This window comes from Aquarana catesbeiana, linkage group LG08, assembly GCF_042186555.1.
Source record: "Aquarana catesbeiana isolate 2022-GZ linkage group LG08, ASM4218655v1, whole genome shotgun sequence".
Lineage (NCBI taxonomy): Eukaryota > Metazoa > Chordata > Amphibia > Anura > Ranidae > Aquarana > Aquarana catesbeiana.
In genome coordinates this window covers 233,346,916-233,371,278 of record NC_133331.1, presented here as the reverse complement: position 1 = coordinate 233,371,278, position 24,363 = coordinate 233,346,916, and the positions used below count along the sequence as shown (strand labels likewise).

The 24,363-nt window shown below is 38.7% G+C and overlaps 1 protein-coding gene across 3 annotated transcripts in view; it reads right to left on the bottom strand.

Annotated features, from left to right (window-relative positions):
• CXCL12 (C-X-C motif chemokine ligand 12) overlaps positions 1-24,363 on the bottom strand; it is a 143,726-nt gene that overhangs the window by 99,627 nt on the left and 19,736 nt on the right. For all 3 annotated transcript variants that reach the window (XM_073596957.1, XM_073596955.1, XM_073596958.1), the window contains exons 2-3: positions 9,859-9,976; positions 8,997-9,083 (exon numbers count right to left, since the gene is read on the bottom strand). In XM_073596957.1, the coding sequence (XP_073453058.1) occupies positions 8,997-9,083; positions 9,859-9,976 (205 nt within the window). The remainder of the gene's footprint in view (positions 1-8,996; positions 9,084-9,858; positions 9,977-24,363) is intronic.

Here is a 24,363-nt window from a genome sequence, read left to right as displayed (position 1 = left end):
AGCCTTAAAGTGAAACTGAACCCACAAAGTTGAGATCTGCTCTAAGACATGAAAATTGTTAAAATGTTAATTGTGGCTACGTGGTACGCTGTAGCTTTTGCATGGAATTCCTCCATAAAAATGGCAGTACAATTCCTAGTATGTGAGGGTATGTGATAGCTGTATATCTCCGGTCTAATATTAAGGCACTAATGCCTCTGACTGCTATTCTCAGGACCTTACGGGATGTCACCACCATTCTGCTCACTGTTCTTTCTGGGGATCTAACACGAGGAAGCAAAAGTGCCACCTCTATTAGGATAGCTGCCTCTATACTGTGACACAGAGTAGAAAAAGGTACACAGAGTCGGTTTTAGAGCAAGGTCTGCTGTAGGAAGACCATAAACAATGGTGGTGACTAATCCTTTACTCTATGCTTGCCTTTTTTGGGCACAGCTTTCACAGTTCAGTTCCACCTTAATGGAGATTTAAATTAATATGCAGGTCCCAATAACTCTCCCAGAAAATTGCAAGATATATAGATATAAAAGAAGGCACTTTCAAGGCACCAAGACACAAACAGTGGACCTATTTCTTTAAATACATACTTTGATTATAGACAATAGGTAAGAAAACATACATGTACCTTGTCTGATCTGAAGCAGAGATAAAAGACACCATATGAATCCAGGCTCGCGTTACATGACATATCACCACATGTATCATTATTACAAAATGTTAGCACGATGCATAGCAACCATGATGAATAATTCCATGAGCCATAAACTTATGTATTACATTCTCATGCATTACAAATCTACTTTTACATTCTCTGATAGTAGTTACAAAACAGTCATGTTTACCAGTGATCCCATATGTATGGTATAAGTACATCCCAATCACTAAAGACCAGGGGAAATCTGTAGAGGGTAATGGGGGGCACACTACCACATCCTGCTGATATGAATTACCAGTCAGAATATAGGGGGAATTTCTCATCTATCCAGTATTTTATATTTAACACTTCCCCACTGCCCAGAACATTTAGATACTCTGGAGATTACATCATATAGCTATGGATATAGTAGTACATAATTGGACAAAAAGGCTGACTATCTCCACAAAGCATGACATGGCACGAGCACACTGGTGTGTTATAGAGATAACCTGCCCCATGGGCAATGTGCAGACAGAGGAAATGAGCAATGGCAAATTGTCTTTTCTGGTTGGGAGGTTCTTCCATATGGGATCACTGGTTAGACTTGATTGATTTTATAAGTTCAATCAGAGAATGTGACAGTAGATTTATGCAGATATGTATCTATGCCTGTATGTTATATCTTTTTTACATGTTTTAGACTTATTACCTACCTAGTAGACCTGAGGAAGTCAAGCTCCTTTCAACAAAAGGCATTAAGGTGTTATGGCTCATGAAATCTCACACCATAGCTGCTAGCATCATGTTAACATTCTGTAATACTCATATGTGTAATATCATGAAAACATAGATAAAGGAAGGCCCGTAGACGTGGTGTATCTGGATTTTGCAAAAGCATTTGACACAGTTCCCCATAAATGTTTACTGTACAAGATAAGGTCCGTTGGCATGGACCATAGGGTGAGTACATGGATTGAAAACTGGCTACAAGGGCAAGTTCAGAGGGTGGTGATAAATAGGGAGTACTCGGAAAGGTCAGGGGTGCGTAGTGGGGTTCCCCAGGGTTCTGTGCTGGGACCAATCCTATTTAATTTGTTCATAAACGATCTGGAGGATGGAATAAACAGTTCAATCTCTGTATTTGCAGACGATACTAAGCTAAGCAGGGCAATAACTTCTCCGCAGGACGTGGAAACCTTGCAAAAAGACCTGAACAAATTAATAGGGTGGGCGACTACATGGCAAATGAGGTTCAATGTAGTAAAATGTAAAATAATGCATTTGGGTGGCAAGAATATGAATGCAATCTATACACTGGGGGGAGAACCTCTGGGGGAATCTAGGATGGAAAAGGACCTGGGGGTCCTAGTAGATGATAGGCTCAGCAATGGCATGCAATGCCAAGCTGCTGCTAACAAAGAAAACAGAATATTGGCATGCATTAAAAGGGGGATCAACTCCAGAGATAAAACGATAATTCTCCTAATTCTCCCGCTCTACAAGACTCTGGTCCGGCCACACCTAGAGTATGCGGTCCAGTTCTGGGCACCAGTCCTCAGGAAGGATGTACTGGAAATGGAGCGAGTACAAAGAAGGGCAACAAAGCTAATAAAGGGTCTGGAGGATCTTAGTTAGGAGGAAAGGTTGCGAGCACTGAACTTATTCTCTCTGGAGAAGAGACGCTTGAGAGGGGATATAATTTCAATTTACAAATACCGGACTGGTGGCCCCACAATAGGGATAAAACTTTTTCGCAGAAGAGAGTTTAACAAGACTCGTGGCCAGTCATTAAAATTAGAAGAAAAGAGGTTTAACCTTAAAGAGGTTGTAAAGGTAAAAATTTTTTCACCTTAATGCATTCTATGCATTAAGGTGAAAAAACTTTTGACAGTACCGCCGCCCCCAGCCCCCCCGTTTTACTTACCTGACGCCTCGAATCTTCGCTCCTCGTCCTCGTCAGCTTCATTGCAGCTCAGCCTGGTCGCTGATTGGCTGCAGTGGATGGATTGAAAGCAGCACAGCCATTGGCTCGCGCTGCTGTCAATCACATCCGATGACGCGGCGCGCCGGGGGGCGGGGCCGAGTGATACAGCGAGCGGCTATAGCCGCCGGCTGTATCACGGGAGCGCGCCCGCAAGCACTCACCACCGTGCGAGGGAGCTCGCATGAAGGTGGTAAATGCTTGCGGGGAGGAGCTGAAACAGCCGCCGAGGGACCCCAGAAGACCAGGTTCGGGGCCACTCTGTGCAGAACGAGCTGCACAGTGAAGGTAAGTATAACATGTTTGTTATTTTAAAAAAAAAAAAAAAAAAAAACTTTACAACCCCTTTAAACTACGTAGAGGGTTCTTTACTGTAAGAGCGGCAAGGATGTGGAATTCCCTTCCACAGGCGGTGGTCTCAGCGGGGAGCATTGATAGCTTCAAGAAACTATTAGATAAGCACCTGAATGACCACAACATACAGGGATATACAATGTAATACTGACATATAATCACACACATAGGTTGGACTTGATGGACTTGTGTCTTTTTTCAACCTCACCTACTATGTAACTATGTAACTATGTAACTACTATGTAACTATGTAACTATGCGACACCTTGAGATATGTTTTCTAATATGGTGATTTATGACATGTGAGCCTGGAGTAGTAGTGTTTGTTTAACTCTGTACTGGACCACACAAGCTATATACATTATATATGTTTTTCTTTAAACATAAGAAGGTCCAATTTTAAGAAATATGTCCACTGTTAATATATTGCTAGCTTGAAAGTCCCATCTATTATGTCTATTTATCTTGTTCCTCGAATTCTCTTTAATGGAGAGACTTTCCTTACTTTCTGACCTGTTGAGCATACCAGAAGTGACAGGACATTTCTTAATTGGGGTACAGAAAGTAGTAAAAATGTTACAGTGGTTCTAACCCTTAACCACTGAAAAAGAAACAGACCATTTGGTTGTAATTTGCATACTTTAGAAAAATGGTATTATATCTTTTATTAAAGTCAATGAAATGCCTTTTAAAAAAGTACCATGAAAAACATTTCAAAACCACTCTGTGAATTAGCTAAGGTCATAGCATATATTTGTGTGAATTAGTAAAGCTAAGTTTTTTTTTCTGTTAAATAAGCATAGAAGCCTGGAGAGAAAAGACTGAGACAACATTAACGCTATTGAAAGAAAGGAAGTTTTAAGGTTAAAAAGGCAGATGTCATTTAAAAAGCATGAGGCAAGGGTAAAAATAAAAAATAGCATTTTATTGCAGACATAAAGTATCAAAAAGAATAATGTGGTTTTCTCCAGTTTTATACAAATACAAAAATATATAACATATTATATAACATTGGTTGAATACTCTGATTAAAAGATTATAGCTATTTACAAAGAAAAAAGTTTTGTTGGGTCCACTCACTGCTCTAGTCAGCAGTCTCAGAGTTAAAGCACAACTTTCATTGTGACTATATGATATACGATACATAAAATGAGCATTCCTTCAATAAAATACAGTTGATGTCATATTGTTTAGACTGTGTTTCCCCGATCATCTATTATAGTGTGAAATGTGCCTCCCACTCTGAACTGTATAGACGTGTCGAGCTCACAGAGATATAAAGGAATTGCTATGTTTCTGGAACAGTGCTGGCCAACATACAAACAGCTGATGAATTTCTTGTTCCGATCACACTAATTGCCGATGGAAGTTTACAAAACATTTCAGGTTTTGGTTTACATGAATTTACATTCTTTCCACGTTAAAATGAATAACATGCGCAGAACTTTAAAATAGCATTGTTCATATACTGTATATTACTCCCAACCTCAAATACGCAACACATGCCTTTCAGGGTATAAAAGGCAAAAAGGGAGAGTTACTAAAAAGTATTTTTTTTTTCACTTTAGGGTCAATTCAATAAAGCATAATGTGCACAGTATTTTTATTTATTTTTGTCCATGTCTTATTTTGTAGTTTTAAGGACAATTTTTTTCACCTTAATCAAAGTTTTAATGCAAAAACAAAATTAAGCATGGAGACATGGATGGATAGGTGAATTTTCTTTGAACAATAACAATGAATTACATAGCGTTTTCAGATTGTGGTGCTCAAATAAAGTTTAGTTCTGCTTTAAAATAGCTCCTGCAGTTTAGTGAATTGACCCTTTAGTCCTGTGAATGTGCATGTGCTCCTGTATTTTTCTTTAGAGATGGATTCACAGGTCAAGTGAAACAAAAAAAAAAACTTATTTGATAACTCACCCCCCCCCCCCCCAGTATATTATTTTTTACTATTGTGAGTGGTATAATGTATTTATAAATTCTTCACAGTACAAAGTATAAATTTGCTGTAACTTCAGCCATATACTTTCTGTTACAGAGTATCAAGAACTATTCCACAGATCAGCAAACGTGTGTTCACTTGAGGCAGAGATAGGCAAATAATAAAAAAGTGATTTTGGACTTTGCATGCTAATAATATGGTCTAAAATTATAGTCATTTGTAGAACGCATGTCAGACATGCCTTCCAGTGAGTATTCTGATATTTCCACTGCTGCAAAATAAATGTGGATGTCTCAAAACAAAAATATAAGATATATGATTGTAATAAAACATCTGTTATAGATGCTTGCTACATAGTGTAATGCTTAATATTATGTTTAATATAAGCTCTATTTTAGCCCAATATTTTAGCCGGCTCAACTAAAACCATGTCACTATTATAATAAGAATGAAATTAAATTATGAGGTGAATAAAGCAACAACTACTCTGAACTGGAGTATAGTTTAGGAACATCTAGCTCACTATAATAGATGATTTTGTGGGTTTGGATCTAGCCTCTTACTGCCAGCATGTCTAACCGCACATTACTTGGCAATTAATGTGTTAAAAGGTCACAACTATTCTGGTTCCTGGCAGGCAAACCTCAGAAGCACTTCTGGGGCAGCTAATTTATGCACCTCTTTGAGTGTCTGTAATTAAAGCAAGGCCTTGCACACAGGAGCAACCATATCCTGTAGTGAGGTCAGGGGGCAGAGGAGAGACAAAAAACAGCTCGGGCACTCAGTGTGTGATAATAGCTGTATGATTCCACAGGACACCTCAGAATATATTAATTTGAGGGGCAGGGGGGTAAAGGGAGTAGCTAGGGTTGTGCCTCAGCTGAGGGAATCTAACCAGATGTTTTTGCTTCATTACTGCTGACCTCTTTTTATGTTGGTCTGTTAAACATAGTTACATTGCATACCCTTTACCAGGCTGTATGCAGGTGTTAGTTACAGATTTCCTCCACACAAGAAAACGACAAGCTTTTCTTATGTGAATTCGATACTCCTTTATTACAACCACATGTGCCAGATTTGACAAAACAAAATGATTTTATATGCAACAGGCAGTCCTATATGTTGCATATAAAGTTTTTTAATATCATTCAGATATTTATACAGCAGCTTGGGTTGAGAGGATTTTAAGAAATCTTTGTATTTGCTATACAACAAAATAACTTTTGGGAGGTACTGTAAGTTTAAAAGGACCATGTCACTTTTGGCTTAGATTAGTGAGTGAGTAAGGGTTACAATAAGGGTAAAATATCCCATGAAGCTGTCTGCTGTATTACAGGAGAGCAGTACACACACCAGTGGTCTATTTTTTAAGAACATATCACCTTAGTACATATTTATATTAAGTAACCAATTAGGTTTGCCAGAAATTAAAATAACAATTTGGCTTGGACCTGATTATGTATTTGAAGTGAAAATGAATCCCATAGTGTAAATGAGGGAAGAATTTGTAATGTATACTTTGTTTAGTTACCTAACGTCTAAAGTTGCATAAGTAATTTTTTAAAGCTTAAGAGACTATTGTGTGATTGTACTCAGACTCTTTTTTTTATTGCTAAAATACAAGTGCTATGTGGAGTTAGTTAATGAGGCAGTGCAAGAAAAACCATTATGATCTAAAAAAAGTCCATACACCAATGAATTAAAAAATCTGATTGATTGCTTTATGTTTCAACATGTTGTGCATTGATCTTTGCCTTATTAGAAAGTCCACTAATGTTCATTGGTGGTGTATATTTGTGTGTGTATAGGGCATATTTATTTTTTTTTTTTTTGGGGTGAGAGGTTTTTCTGAAGAGCAATGTGGAAGATGTTTTACTATCTATGCTCACTCATGGCTCCTTTGGTTTCTGTAATACAGCATTATCACAGGATCCTCCCCTAAAAGCAAAGATGCTCCATAGAGCATATCCTCTGCACTAAGAATTCCTTTCAAATGCAGGATGAGACAGAGGTATGTTTTCTTCTTATATTTCTAGAGAAAACATTTCTGATTCAGCATTACCATCATCTGTGTTAAACAGGCCCTCCATAGGACCTTTATAATTTTTCAGTTTATTTAATAAGGCAAAAAGCAATGTGCAAACTACAGTTACTCACAACAACCAATGAGAAGTAATCTTTCTTTGTTCAGACTGCTCCAAGGTGTAGCATTTAACTATTATGGATTTTCCAATAACCCTCAGCCTTTACATTGCTTTGTTAGTCTTGATTTTTACCAGACCTGTGAAAAGTATTCTGATAACACTGCCTTTTTAATTTAGAAGCAAGACGAATCTGTAGTTGGTTGTTAAGATTATGTTTCTCTATATTATAAATGTATCAGGGTGGGCATTTATGAAAAAATTAAGAAAATATTGAATCTTAGTCCCGTTTCATATCATTATCAAGACCATGCCATATATATGCAATGCATTAATGAATTCCATATTTTAGCCATTTAGAGCAAGAAAAAAGGTCAGTCTACCTGAAACAGGCGTTTCAGTTATTAGCAGATGCTTGATAGGTAATTAACCAGACAATTTCTTACATCACGAGGACTGTATTGTTGAATTGCCCTTCACTTCACAGTCTGCAACCTGCTTTGTCAATTTCAAGGGGACCTCACTCTCCCTGTTGGACTTTTTATTTTACATTATGGAATATATAATATAAGATGCAGGAACACGTGGGAAACAACCAAAATTCTCAGGAGGACAGGAACAGAGTTAGAAACTTTGACATAAAAAATGCAAGGAGCTACTTCAAACCCCCTGTTCTATCTACAACTAGAACAATACTTTTGGATGGACTGATCCTTTAATTCAAAAGTATATCTCATCATCTATCTTGTTTTATAATAATAATAAAGTTTGAAATTAAAGAGCATGGAAGTGCTGTGAGAGATGTTACACTTAGACATATCCAACTGTTGAGCGGGCCTTTCCTGTCTGTTAACAGAACACTTCAGTGACTACAAAGCAATGGTATGTCTTCCTATATTTGTATTATGGCACTTGCCTGTTAGGTTTTGGCATAAAAACAAACCCAATGTTTTGATGCAGGTTAAAAAAATATTCACAAAACCCCTGGAGGCAGCTGGAAAGGGGTTTTCTTTGTGTAGGCTGTGGAGAAATGGGAACAGATGGTGAATGCATTTCTGTGAACCTCAAAATTAAACATGGAGGCAGCTGAAAAACCGCTTTCACTTTAAAAAAGTAGCAAAAAAAGTTTGCTTTCTGAAACTATAATTGTGTTGTATTGTTACATGATAACATGTTAAACAGTGTTAACATATTATTTTTAAGGTTTTAGGCTTATTGCATAATAAAAAAGTCATATATATCTGTGCCTATCTTGACAGTACCATGTGCTTGTTGTACCAAAAAATAGCACCTGTAAAAAGTAAAGGTTTATTTTTTCCAGGAAAGCTGGTTATCTGCCCACACTCCACCTAGACAAACGCAGGGCCCTTATCTATATTTGATGAAACCTGTGACCCTTTCCCTAGAAAAGATAATATTTCAGTAAGTGCAAGGCATATCCCAACCTCCCTCCATCACAGCTCAATAAGTAGCGAAGGCTATATTAAATATATTTATATATATGTAAATATATATTTATATGTAGAGGCAGAAAAAGCAAGGGCAGGAATGATGAATGTATGGAATTTGGAAGGTTCAGATCTTGAACTACATTTTTAACTTTTGATAATATCTATCCTTCCAAATTCATAAATTTTACATTAAACTCACAGCATAAATGTCTGAACCTTGCAATGTATAGCTGAATGGGTTTCACCTATGGTTTTGATTGGCTTTGAAGGTACCTCTAGGACTCTGACTATGTCAGTTTCTGCTTATTAAGGATGTCCCGGCAATGTTAAGGAGTACCCTCAGGCCCTTGGCAGCATGGGGGTAATAAGGCTCAGCACAAGATACATTACAAGATTCTGGGTTGCAGGTGTGTAGGTGCCCATGGATGATGTGTCTTAACACATTTCATGCCGAGGTGGAAGCTGTACATCTGTTGTCTCCTGCTTACTTGTTCAAAGCTTTCTCCAGGTACTCCTGGATCCATTTAATCTTGGGGTCCAAGCAAATCTGTTTCCCATTATGCTTCAGACGAGCCCTATGGAGTAACAAGGTTGGAGTAAAAAAGGTTTAGGGAGAACTAGTACAGAAGGCAGAGAAACATCCATTATCAATGGGGACCAAATATGTAAATGCTATGATTTAAATGAACCTCTAATTTTCAGGACCTTGTCGCGTCCTACACTACAAACACAATAAAAAAATACTGATCACTTGAATGTTGACTAGCACTGAGATTATGGAGCTGACAAACGGTGGGAGCCTTCATCGGGACTGGACTTTTTTGGGGGTTTTTTCAGATCAGCGGTGGCGGCGGGCGGCGTGATTGACGATGGATCTACACTGGGGGAATTTAAAAAAAAATAAAGGGATTGTCAAAAACTGTCTTGTCTTTTTTTGCACTACACATTTTTTTGGGGGTGAATGAGTAGGGGTACCCTTACTCATTGTGAATGAGTAGGGGTACCCTTACTCATTCACATAGGGAGGCAGGATCTGGATCTTGTCAAAGGGGGCTTCTAGATTCCAATAATCCCCCCCGCTCGCAGACCCCCACAACAGTCCCCTGTCCCCATCAACATGGGAACCGTGTTATCGCATACGGTAATCTTTAGTGAATTGAACCCTTAATCATGACAGTCTTGTGTAAGCCTAGTTGTAATTTCTTCTGTAATAATTTTTGAATTAATACATAACCAGAAAAATGTGCTGGTTTTTTTACATTATTTGCCTTGAGTTTAGCTCTAAGGAATGTTTCAGACATGCCTTTATTTTGCCTTTCTAAAGTTTGTGCGATGTTTGTTTATACTTACACAATCTGCAGTGAGCAGTTGGTGGTGGAGAGGATCTTCAGGTGTTTGATATTGCTCTTGGCCACATTGGTTTCAAAGTATCTGCAGGGACATCGGTAAGTCAAGCTGACTGGTTTCTCTGTAGGATCAAAGGATAAACATTAGGAACGGGTTCCCCACAAGCAGCACATACATTTAACAACAATAAGTCAACACTGCATTCTTTACAGCAACTTCCTGGTAGAAACTGTTCATATTTTCTTTTGTCTGAGGTTATTATGTTGTTAAGCAATTACAGGAAAAACATAAAAACAAGGTATCTGAAAGAAAGCTTTTGGAATCAAGGGGATTTTAGTACTGTATTAAATACATGCGGAACTGGGTTTGCTTGACTATTTAAGAAGAGTCTGCTTGTAGAATAATAATTATGTTGATATGTGAGATTAAAGCCTTTATGAAAAATATAGCAACATGTACACCTATGGATGATGTTTTAAAATAACCAATGCTCCTTAACCTCCCTGGTGGTATGATTATTTCAGATTTTAAGTGCTGAAAGCGGTACAATTATTTTGCTTGGAAATTTGGCGTTTTATAATGTAGGCCTGTATTTCTTAGGAATGATTCACTTAAATCTGTCCAAACCAGAGTCTAGTAGACATCCCGGGTATGATAAAGTTTGAAAAATGAAATCATAAATTATAATATAATAAATCACTATAAATAATTATACCAAATAATAATAATATAATAATAATAAAAAATATTCAATAATGTAATCAAATCAAAAACACAGAAATTTGCTCAGTTGCAGAATTGTCGCTGTCATTACTTTTCAGTGTTTGATGACGGATCTCCCCACAAATCACTATCTCTCAATTCTGCGAGTGATTCTAATTTATTATCGCTGTTTTCTAGCTGGTCTAAAACCACTTTTGATGTAAAGGGACGGTTTTGGTTGCTATGGACAATCTCCAGTTTCCAGGCAGAAAGAACAGTTTTTATAATATAAAACTGCATGCATGGCACTGGGCAAACCACTAGGGACAAAGGGGGTGTGTAATTATTTGATACAGTACTGTAATCTGTAAGATTACATATACTGTATCTATACTATTTACTTTTTGAATTTGGCACTGAACTCCGTCCCTGTGCGTCGCAACGCTCGCAGGGAATGGAGCTCGGCACTGTGAATCGAGCGAGACACGGCGGCTCGCAGATCACAGCGGGGAGACATCGCAGGATCCAGGGGACAAGGTAAGTAACCTCTACATGGATCCTGCGATGCAATCCCGACTGGCTTGGGGTTATTGCTTTTGTTACTGAAAATCCACCCCGAGCCAGACTGGGGAAAACCGCCAGGGGGGTTAAAGTGATTGTAAAGGCTTGTTTTTTTTTTTTTTTTAAATAACAAACATATCATACTTACCTCCACTGTGCTGCTTTTTTTGTACAGAGTGGCCCCGAACATCCTCTTCTGGGGTCCCTCGGCGGCTCTCGCAGCTCCTCCCCACATCAGATAACCCCCTGGGAGAAGTGCTATCCCGAGGGGGTTACCTTACGGGCGCTTTCCTGAGTCCAGCATTCGGCGTCCATAGCCGCCAAATGTAAGACTCGGCCCTGGCGCCTGCATCATTGGATTTGATTGACAACAGTGGGAGCCAATGGCTGCACTGCTATCAATCTATCCAATCAAGAGCCGAGAACCCCGGGCAGAGAGACAGCACCTCCTCACCGGGTCAAGTTCCAGGGCTCAGGTAAGTAAAACGGGGGGGCTGGGGGGGCAGTCACTGCCAGGTGTTTTTTCACTTTAATGCATAGGATGTATTAAGGTGAAAAAAGACGAAGGTTTACAACTCCTTTAAGACTTTACAATAAAACAGCAGCAGTTTTTCTCTGTCTAGTATGCTGGCCATAAATTGATTGAAAATTGGCCAGCTCAGTAAGGACCAGGCGAATTTTGATCCATCTATGGTTGTTACTGCTCAAGAGAAGTTGGTCTAATGATTGGCTTCTCTCGAATGGGAATATTGGATAATTTTTGTTCGATCAGCACATGCAGCCAATCGGCTGCAGTGTTAATCAGTGTATTCTGATAGTGGAGGAGTCCCCACTGTCAGAATACAAAAGCATAATGGGAAGTATTACTCTATCCACCTCACTTGCCCGCTGGCTGATAAAAAAAAAAAAAAAGATCCATTTATGGCCAGCTTAACTCACAGAAATTGTGTTTTTTTGGTAGATACTATAACAGATACTTGAAAGATCACATCAAAATTAAAAACTTTTTACAGTAACCCCATTAAAGTTAAAAAAAAAGATTTATTGGTTGTGGAAATATATTACCAGTTCCTTTGGTCTGTATTTATTTCATACAGCCAGATTCAAATTTAGGTAAAATTAAGGAAAAAATATTGGTTAAAGCCAAAAATATTTTTTTTTAGTTTTGGATAGAGTAGGAAATGGATAAAACTCTTTATCAGGTTATTTTTGGTCACCTATGTCCCATTGCAGATTTCTCTTCACTTCCTATCATCTAGACCCCAAAGACAGTGAGAATAATGCCGCATACACACGATCGGAATTTCCGTCAGAAAAATCTTGGATGGTTTTTTCGACGGAATTCCGCTCAAGCTTGCCTTGCATACACACGGTCACACAAAAGTTCTCTGAACTTTCGGCCGTCAACAACTCGGTGACGTACAACACTACGACGAGCCGAGAAAATTAAGTTCAATGCTTCCGAGCATGCGTCAAATTGTTTCCGAACATGCGTGATTTTTTGCGCGTCTGAATTGCATATAGACTAACGCATTTTCGGATAGGAACTTTTTCCGACCGAAAAATAGAGAACATGCACCCAATCTTTTGCTGGCTGGAATTCCACCAGCAATAGACTGATGGAGCATACACACGGTCGCATTTTCCGACAAAAAGCTCTCATCTGAGTTTTGCTGGCGGCATTTCCAATCATGTGTACGTGGCAGAAGTCTTTTCTAACAAAGGAAACTCCCATGTACACAGTTGTCAGTAGAAAAACTGTTCTTCTCTATTTCTGTTTCAGTGACAAAATTTTGGATTTTCCCTCACTTCATGTTCAAATAGAGAGGGTACACATATGGACAGCAGGAAAACGTGACAGGGGTTCTACCCTTTATCTACTCTATCCACAACTAAGCAAAAAAGTTTTGTCTCTAGATACAATTTAATGTAGTCTAACTTGGCAGGATGTGACAAAAACACAGGGTATAGGTAGATTTGAGAACTGCTACTAAATGTGTGAAAATTTCAGTCATCCTCTTTCCTTTAACAGTAGAGCAGATTGTTTCCTGCCATGAATTTGCTGCATTTTGGTTGGTGAGAAATGTCACATTTGGTCCTAAAGTTTTTTAGATAAATCTTCCAATGTATGTGTTTTTGGCTGGATTGCTCAGTGATCTAATATCCACAAGGTACAAGGGCATAGTTGGGGAATGGCATTTGTAAAGGTTTGAAAACTTTATCTGATGAATTTTGTGTTTACACTAGGAAGCCAATGTCAGGGATATCTGCAAAACACCTCTCCCACCTTCATGGGCCTAGATATTAATAGTTGCCCAAAACTGTTTCCTACACATCCAGTTGCTCTCTAGGGCCTACGGTCAGCTTTAGCAGTGTCTAATGTACATCTGTTCATCTATTTTTCTTTCAATTTCAAATTATTATTATTAGTGTTATTATTATGATATGTATTATTATGTATTATTAGAATTACATTCATTATTATCTATTTTAGTTTTCTTACCATCTATTTTTGGTGAGAGATCTTATGTATGGCCGCCAGTAAACTGGCAAAAAACCCACCAGAATGTACAGTATAGAGACAAAGCACATAAAACTACTAAATAAAGTTTGAATTACCTAAGGCTACTTTCACACTGAGGCGCTTTACAGGCACTATAGCGCTAAAAATAGTGCATGCAAAGTGCCTGTAAAGCGCCTTTCCAGTCACTCCCGTGTGAATGCCTGAGGGCTTTCACACTGGAGCGGTGTGCTTGCAGGACAGAAAAAAAAGTCCTGCAAGCAGCATTTTCGAGGCATTGCGGGAGCGGTGAATACACCGCTCCTAAAACGCCACTGCCATTGAGATAAATAGTTAAAAGCGCCCCAAAAAGCGCTGCTAAAACTAAGGTAAACGCCGCTAAAAATAGTGAGTCCCTTTCACACTGAGGCGCTTCTAAACTGCCAGTAAAACACTGAGCGCTTTTGAAGAGCTTTTCAGGTGCTTTTAAAGAGCTTTCCATTCACTTCAATGGAGAGGGGCGTTTTTTGGCTACTTTCACACTGAGGCACTTTACAGGCGCTACAGCGCTAAAAATAGCACCTGCATAGCGCCTGTAAAGAGCCTCTCCTGTCTCTCCAGTGTGAAAGCCCGAGTGCTTTCACACTGGAAATCTTTGCAGCACTGTAGGAGCGGTTTATAAAAGCGCCGAGCTAGCGGCTGAATAGCACCGCTAAAACGACAGTAAAGCGCCGCTAAGAATAGCGGCACTTTACCGCCGAAGCCCGCTCACCCCAGTGTGAAAGTAGCCTTTCACCACCCTGCCAGCGCACTGCCTCAGTGTGAAAGCATTCATTGATTTTAATTGAAATAGGTTTTCGTGAGCTTTTTGGCGCTTTTTTCAGCGTGAAAGTGACTGAAAAGTGCCTCAGTGTGAAATGGGTCTAAATGTCTCTAGTCATTTCTTGGATGCATATTGATAAAGCAGTTAGTCCCCATTTTTCAGGCGCTTTTGGGCTAAAAATAGCGCCTGTTAAAAAAACCTCCCCTGCAGTCCCAGTGTGAAAGCCAGGGTGCTTTCACACTGGGGCGTTGCTCTGGCAGGACGTTAAAAAAAAGTCCTGCAAGCAGCATCTTTGGGGCGGTGAAGGAACGGCGTATACACGCTGTATTTAACCCTTTATTCGGCCGCTAGCGGGGGTTAAAAGTACCCCACTAGCGGTTGAGTAGCGCCACTAAAACGACAGTAAATCGCTGCTAAAACTAGCGGCGTTTTACCGTCAATGCCCGCCCCAGTGTGAAAGCAGCCTTAATGTGCTATTTACTATATGTTCATATCTTCCTAATGCATGTGTTAATAATAATATAATAATACATTTCAAACGTTTTACATTAGACATCTAACAAGGAACACAAGTTTGCTACTTCTTTTCTGGAAAAAGTAATGCAATATACAACACACATAACAACACCCTCCCCCACAAACACACACACAGATATGCCTACACAAGCTGTAGATAGTAAAGGATATAAGACCTTAGGGACTACATGGATAAAGAAAATACCAGAAAGATTAGGGTGGAACATTACTTAATTGCTTTATGTAGGCAGTGATTGCAATTAGACAAGATGAGGGAAAAGATAAGACAGCTCCCAGCTGTATTATGCCCTCCTTTATTGTTTTTAAACCTCAGGCTACAAAGAAATCTAAATTGGAAGTAGAGGAAACAAAACCCTGTGAGTCAAATTAAAGTTTACCTGCTAGAAAAAGAATAAACCCATTTTGTTAGATTGGGCATAAAAACAAAGCTAACCTTAGGTATTCATACCTGCGCATTCTGGGAACACATGCAGAGAGGCACATTTCCATGTTCATTCTGGGAACATACAAAAAAACCACTTGAAAACTGCAAATTAATTGTTAATGGCACTCCAAACGCAGCTAACAAACGTGTGTTTTGTCATTTGACAAAACGCGCAAAGCTCAATAGATCCCGGGCTGCTGAAAAAAAGTACTCAAATGAATAGGCTGCCCTGTGCTGTTGCAAAAAAAAAAAGTGTAAAAAAACTGTTGCCTTCGCTAGTAGATGCAGCAGCTGGGAGCACTGTATAAACTGCAGGTAGCCCCAGCCCCAGTATATAGCGATGTGTTCCGGCAGTGAGATGGGAACTTCCCTTCCCAAGATTGGCCGAGTGAGAGATTGGGATGTCATACACCTGCCTCTCCCCCTCAAGCTTTATATTTATTCGTAGAATACAAAGTTCACCGTAAAAGGATGAGCATCATCAAGCCTAACCTAAGTTTTTTTAGGTGTGGGACAGGAAGAATACAGTGCAGTATACTGTATGTAGCTAAAGCCTAGTACACACTATGAGTTTTTGAAACTGACAGCTCCGGTTGGTGCCACTGTACTAACAATCCAATGTTAGTACAGCCATCTCCCCCGCTGAGCTGTCGTGTTTTCACAATGGGACCACCCCCCCGCCAGAACACTCCGGTCAGCGCTCTCTGCCATTGGCTAAGAGCGATGATCGGGAGTCAGTCGGCTGCTGATTTTCCAGCATGCACGTCTGACAGAGGCCGGCCGAAAAACTGGCTTCTGTTGGACCAGCTGTTATACACACAGCCCAAATGTCAAACCATTTTTATTTAACTGGCCGGTGTCGCCAGACATTTGGCCCCTGTGTACTAGGCTTAACATAGTCTATAGAGTGCTCCCACCACTGCAACTCTTAGTGAAGGCAATGGTTTGTTGAGACCGGCTTGATCCAAACAAACTATTTGAACTTTGCTAAAAGCTGGAGATCAGCTTTAAGATAAAGCAAAAACATGGTTCATCTTAGAAGTACAATAGTTACTGTATGCCTATTAAAGTAAACCACTATCAGTAAATCATTATATAATTTGTTTTACATGGTGATATCCAATACCTGAGATTTCAGAAATTTTAGATAAGAATCAAAATGTCTCTGTAGTACCAAGCACCAAAGCAAGATGCCTCTGTCAAGAGGTAAAGAATTTTATGGCCAGCAGCTTGGGCACACCATAGATTAATTGATTTTCTTCCCTTCTACCATGGCAGGAAGCAAAGAAAATCGCTTGATTCCCCCATAAACACAGTCAGTGTTGATGAGGGAATGCCTACCGCATTCTGGGGGGGGGTTAGCAGTAATCAGTCATCGCATGCAGAAAAATCCGACAGGCTGGTTTTGCCCAAATCAATTGATGGATTGACTTGGGTACAATCAGCCTGATCATACATGAATCAAAATTTGGCTGGTCAATACGATTTCACTAAAATAAATCTATGCATCTAGTTATACAAACAATTTTGTTTACCTTATCTGCACTTATGTTATGAAACTTTCCGTGGCAGCATATTTCATATCAGAGATCTGTCTCACTATAAGAACTTGGGTATTGTTTTTGAACATCTATATTCTAAACTGTTACCAACAGCTGGGATTCAAATCTGTTCAGCAGAAATAGTCTTCTTCCCGGCAAGGTCTGGCAGCGTCTGCCGGACCTTCGGCCGGGCCTTCACAGCGCATGCGCCGCTGATGTCAGCGGTTGCATGCAAAGTGAATAACTCCTAAACCATACAGGTTTAGGAGATATTCATTTTACCTACAGGTAAGCCTTATTATAGGCTTACCTGTAGGTAAAAATAACAAAAAAGAGTATACAACCACTTTAAAATACAACTCTATTTAGAAAAGTTCATTTTAATTCCTGGAACCAACTTGTCTGTATACTTGCAGGAACTCATATGATATCCCAACTAGCTTTTGTACACAAAGCAGATATACAATATCTATTTGCTGCCTTACTAACAATTTTTGCTTCTGGCAAATTTTATTTGTGAGTAAATTAATCAAAAAAGTCCTTTTTTGCATTGTTGTTTATTCCAGCCTCCAGTGTGAATTGCCCTAAGGATGAAAAGAGTATATACAAATGACTGCAGTCCTTATTCAAAGCAATAGGACACAGTTTAAGGGCCAGTTCACATCACATGTAGTCCAGTGCGTTTTTTTAATGCATCAAAAATGCATGGAAAGTAGGTTATATGGTTTTTAATGGCATAGTTCACACTGGTGCTTGCAGTTCCAGTGCGTTCCAGTTCCAGAAAAAAAGTAGAACATGCTGCATTTTTCCTGCACTGGACTGTACTGGACCAACTAAAACGCAAAAAACGCCATGGAACGCACCTAAACGCACCAAAAATGCACTGGAACACACGTCCTTATTTAAGGTTATGAAAAAAAAAGGGGGTGTGCACTGGACTGCATCAAAAATGCACCAAAAACGCATCAAAAACACACTGGAACGCATCAAAAACGCGCCTGGAATGTATCCGGACTGCATTTCTATAGTGTGCACGGGCCCTTAAGCTAAAAGCTGAACTCTAAAAAACTATTTTTGGACAATTGCACAGCAAAAATATATTAGCACTAATGAAGCTTGTCCTGTATGTGGCAGCCATATACAACATTTTCTATTCTTTTCACCCAATACAAGGCATTCTGTGAATGTAGAAGGAGTATCACAATCTCATCTCCTCCAATCACAAAATGCCTTGTACCGAATGAAAAAAAATACAAAATGTTTATGAATGGCTGAATTGCCTAATGAGTGAACCGCTGTGAGAACTGTACTGGAGCTGTGAGTACTATATGGTCCCTGGAAATGCTTCAATGTAAGGATAATACTAAATATGTGCCCTATAAATACATATACTGATATATAAATAATACTGACACATAATCACACACATAGGTTGGACTTGATGGACGTGTGTCTTTTTTCAACCTCACCTACTATGTAACTATGTAATTATGTAAAGCATGGTTGAGATCATGTACATGTAGGCATCTGTTTAATTTAGGCACTCAATATTATAATGAGGGTTTACAAAATAGTACATTGATGCACATTTTGCAATATTTAACTAAAATTTTATATTTGTCATATTATTTTTATATATTAATATACTAATCTGTACAAGTTCTTCTACTTTTATGTATTCCACAGTTCTTCAAATATATAAAATTCATACACCTGGAGCTTATTGAGGACCATCACAGGCATAACGTGTGTGGATATGCCCAGCGGTGATTAGCATTTTTCTGAGGACTGATTTAGGTGTTATGGTTTTGTACAGCTACAATTTTTCACACATAATTTAAAGTTTCCTTCTTCCATCCAGGATAGTCTTTTGTGCCTCATTAACAATGTCACAGCATCCTTTTCAATGATAACATAGGAACTAGCATAGTCTTTGTTCATCTTTGAAGACCTATCATATTATCCCACTAATCCGTATCAATAACTAGCCACACTCCCTTACCTTTGTGTCCATCCTTCTCACATACATCATCCCTGTTTTACTAAGGTAAAAATGGCAGGCTGGAATGTCCTGAAATGATGTCTTAATGTGCCATTAGTGAGTGCCAGAACACACAAGACTGCACAACAGTCTCTGTTAAAATTAATTGCAGCTGCATTGTAAACTGAGCTGCCAACTAGTCAATGAAAACATTGACTTCAGTGGGAAGCTGTAAGGCCGTAATTTGCCAACTAGGAGAAATGTCAGCATGTGTAAATTATAATGAACATTGTGAGGCAAGCTCATTTCATTCCTGCTACCTCTACATTCTTTTTTTCTCTGAAATTGGTATTGTAACAAAAACATACACATTTCTTAAATCTAAGTCAGTTGGGTTGATTCACTTTACACTTAGCTTAGTGGATACTATGAAGCTGTGTTCACTGCAATTATCTGATCACATGCAACCAAAAAAAAAATTGTATTCATTTCATTTGATTGAGCATTCAGAGTGAATGTTGCTTCCCCCTATTTACTAAGCGATATTTAAAAAAAATGTTTTTTGCAAAGAGTACATACAAATATAAAAGTATTTGCTTAGTAAACAGTGTGTAATCTTTTAGCAGTTTAACTGCAAATAACTTTTCCCATTTTCTTTTTAAATAGCAATAACTAAACTTGACTTTTTTTTTTGCACCTGAACTTAAGTCTACTGCAGGTACTAAAGCTTACCACAGATGGATTGAAATATAGCTTTCGTGAGAAGTCGGTCACGAATAGGCCTGTTTGAAAATGTTTGTTTGATCAGTGTATTCTGACAGCGGAGTCCCCACTGTCAGAATTCAATAACAAAGCATGAAGGATTCCTCTATCCATCCATCTCAATTGTGTGACTGGAGGACCAGTTCAGTTTTTTCAATCAGCCTGCTGGCTGATTGAAAAAAACGAATCCACATATGGCCAGCTCAATGTTAAAATCCAAGTATGATATGCACATTTCTGTGTTCACTAAAGGTAAAAGCTGATTGCTCATGTCAGATGAAGAACATATGATGTTTTCATATTGTTGGGACTAACTTTGTCCCTATGTTGCTTTATTTAGGCAATTTTTTTGATGTAAAGTTTCATTTGGCTACAGTGGGAACTCATTCTACCTTATATTAAAGTGGAACTTTGCCCATAACAACTTGATAAAAAAATAATGTTCTTTAGCACGGAACATGCATTCCACAATAATTATGATACCAAAATTAGTGTGCTTTAAATTGTCTCCAGCATTGCTCGCTCCAGTTTATTGTTGCCAGAGGCTGCCATTTTGCTGAAGCACAGAGCCCCTGAGCAGCTGTCAGCAAATCGGCCTCTAGTGGCTCTGATTTTCAGCACAATGCCAAATATGGAGAGTAACTGAGCATGTGCAGAGCAGGGTGAGACAGTGTATTACTGGATTTCAAACAGCATAGGCACTTATCTTTAATGTTCTGCATAGCTATTCCTGCAAAAGGGGCCAGCAGGACTTAATTTTCCTAATAAAGTTCCACTTTAAATATGGCAAAAGTGAAAGTGACTAGTGCTGGAAAACAAGTCATACATTATTAAAAAACAATCCAGTTCTGTCCTGTGTCCTGTGTGCTCTGCATTGCTTTCTCAGTTTTATCATCCCTGCCCAGGTTACCTCTGAACTACAGAACACCTTTCCCTTCAGTTATGGAGATGAGAAGAGGGTAAGGTGTCCCGTAGTCCTAAACATAATTTTTGTCTTAAGGCGACAAGACAACAATGTTTTACGGACAGCACCACCTATGAAAATAATGGAAAATAAGCATGGAAAAGAAAGAATACTATGGCAGCCACCACATCTAAGGACCACTAAACTGCAACATATTGCATTTTTTGTTCTTGGGCTCAAACACAATTTAAGGAGTTATCTACGGGTGCCTGGCAGTCATTAACCTAGGGAACTGTCTGCTATTCAGACCTCCCATAAATAGAAAATTATTTCAAGTTGTACATTCCTGTCAGTATGATAACATAATTTCTAAAGGACAGTATTATTTATTTCCTTGTTTGAAACAACACATAAAAAAGTAAATTGTATTTTCCAAAAATATATATCCAAGCAAATACTTTCAACAAATATCAGTACAATGTACTAAATTTAGGCAACTTTAGCAATTTAACTTTCCCATACTGTGCATGTGTGAATGATCAGACCCCTAGGAATTATTTTTTCCCTTGACCTGTAAGCCCATGGTACAATGCATCTCAGTGTACTCTCCACAGACTGTGAACTGTAACCCTGACTTATTGCCACACAGAAAATATGGAAACTGATGACAAATTCCAACCTGACAGTTTTTGTTTGGCTTCACCAGTACACCAGGGCTGACTTTATAATCAAATTATTCTCAAGATGGTCTTGCAATAATAAAAAGTTATTAAACCATAATGTTTAATAGTCTAAAAGTAACTAAAAATGAAATAGTAATTAGAGAGTTCAAATTTGAATGTATTTCGCCTTTCCGATTTTCTACAGCCATACAAAGAAATAGTAAATGCAAATGGAATTCAACTAAGCCCACAAAATGTTTTATATGTTTCTTATACATGGTTTTATGTGCTAGTTGTATTTGGAAAAATAGCATTTTTATGAATGACATTCATTCCAATATTACAACAACTATATAAGGGCAGGAGTTTGTAGTCAATAGATCAAGAATTCCCTACAGACTAATTGCCCTTTATATACAGTGAATCGCCAGTATAAGCTTCATATTTGTTTTTTCTCCCCTTTGGCAGAATAATATGTATGTTCAGTAAGGCCAAACAGGATTTTCTAGAAGATATAAACAGAAAAGGAATGAATGATTGGAGCAATATGTCTGAGAGAGTCTTTGGATTGATCCAGTATAGGTTTAAATATGTTGGCTAATTTACAACATCCTAAACCCTTTATTTATGCATTTGAGGGCTGGGCAATAGTGATGAAACCCATCTCTGGATTTAATATTTTAATAAAGCTTAAAAAAAACAATGAAGTATATTTATATTATATATTCTGCACAAACATTTCATATTTGGCCCATTCAGCAGACAATTGATTTGTCTGGTATGGCTGCAGATTACTTGGACAGGACCATATTGTTTATGTATACTGTATGTACTGTAGTAACTGTTAAATATGACATAGCATCAAACCAGGTCCAAAGAGAAACTATAAAGTATTTTCTATGAACATGTATTTTGAGCTATCGTAATGTATGGTATCTAATGTATATCTTGGAATAATTGTTTTAAATGGCTTTAACATTGTTTATATGTCTAATGTACTTTAATAACAACACTGTTTCTTCATGTCCCACTGATGATTAGCTAGGTTTTACTGCAATCTCTTAGTCTGCCTTATCAACAACTGCTGAGATAAAATGACTGAAGTAAAAGCACTATTTACATTTAAAAGTGTTCTGTTCTTTAAGCTGGCCACTGTGCAAATTTTCCTGATAAACTGGCCAACATATACTTCAATGGGTGTCCTTGTTGGCTCCATCCCTGCCCCATTTTTCAATCGAAGGAGCTAGGTAGAAATTTGTTGGGTGAACGGCACACGTTTAAATGTCTGGGTATTCTGGCAGCTGCCACTGTCGGCTGTCAGAATGCAAAAGCCAAGCAGGGGGATTCATCCTTCCAAGCTTTGTAACATGGATGGAGGAACTTGCAGTCTCAATGAAAATAATTATGTATTTTTTTTTGTATGTGAGTAAATATCCCATACCCTTTTTGTTTATTGGTTATTGTATTAACCTCAATGTGAGATATATTAAATCTGCAATAAAGCATTGCTCTAGTAAGGCCACATCTAACATATGGGTCCATTTTTGTAAAATGGGCATGGGAAGGGCTCAAATGCAAGCAATTATATTAATAAAAGGAGAGAAAAAGTTACGTTCAGTGAAAGATTTGACAAACTGAGTATGTTAAGCTTGGAAAAATAATTTTTTTTAGGTAACTTAAGTAACACATTTAATATATCTAAGGTCAAGAGAACATAGATTAGGATTGTAAAAAGGATTAGGGGAAATGGAATGAATATGGAAGAAAGAACATTTTTCCATCTGTTTAGGAAGGGGTAATTTACAGTAAAAGTGGGTAAAGTGCGGGACATTTTACCCAATTAAGTGGAAATTATAAAAACAGTAATGGATTTGAAAGAAGGACTGGATAATTTTCCTGCATGTAATAAAATCTAAAGTTATAATATTGAAAGGCCAAAACTGGATAGATATCATTAAGAGGAGAGAGGAAACCACATTGCGATGTAAAATCCAGTGTTCCAAGTTGCACTCTGCAAATAAGTCCTTGGTTGGAATGAAATGCATTAGAAGACGGAGGTTCAGGTGGTTTGCCTGTGCATCAGATGCATTAAAAACATGTAATAGTGTTTTTTACTGGAGAGTGTGGCTTCCTCTCTCCTCTTTATGGCTTATGTTTCAAGAAGATGACAGAGCGCTGGATGAGGCAGGACTTATAGTTGAGACTGGGAGTGTGTGGACAGATGATTAGCAGTGGAGTGCTGGAGTACTTGATAGGTAACAGTCATTTCTGTTACCTAAGTAACTAAAACTGTAACTATTTAGAATGAAGAAGAAGCAGATTACCCACATATTCCCACTACTGTATTTCCCTGAAAATAATCCCTAACCTGAAAAAAAGACCTAGCATGATATTTCAGGATGCTTGTAATATAATCCCTACCTCAAAAATAAGCCCCAGTTAAAGATGTTGTAAAGTCAGAAGTAATCCGCTCTGTTACAGGATTATATAACGTGCAGTGTGTGTGTTTGTGTAAAATTATTATGCAAAATACTTTGTTTACAGCGCCAATGTACACTCACGTGACCTCCCGCTGCTCTCATCTTCTCCTCCCAGCTGACTTCAGTGGGGGATCTTGGCCCCTCCCTCTGCAGTGCTCGGAGTGTTGAAGAAAAAGTAAGGTATTTTACACAAACACACATACTGCACATTATATAATCCTGTAACAGAGCGGATTACAGTATTTCATAATGCTACAGACTCCTGAGCTGACAAGTAGGGAGATGCATCTTTTGTAGCCAGAATTAAAGCTCAAAAGTGGAACTTCCGCTCATTTGTTCCCCCCCCCCCCCATTGCCACATTTGGCACCTTTCAGGTGGGATTGTGGAATGGGTACCTGTATATGACAGATATCCTTCCCCACTTCCGGAGCCGGCTCCGTGGCGCTGTCGTTCGGAAGTTTGCCCCCCTCCTCCTTCCTCAGCCGCCAGGCCAATTAGAAAGTGCAGTGCTCTTTGCGCATGCGCAGTAGGGAACCGGCTGTGAAGCTGAAAGGCTTCACTTCTTGTTTCCCTTACCAGGAATGGCGGCGGCAGCACCTGACAGCCGATCTGAAAATAGGCTGGGGTGCT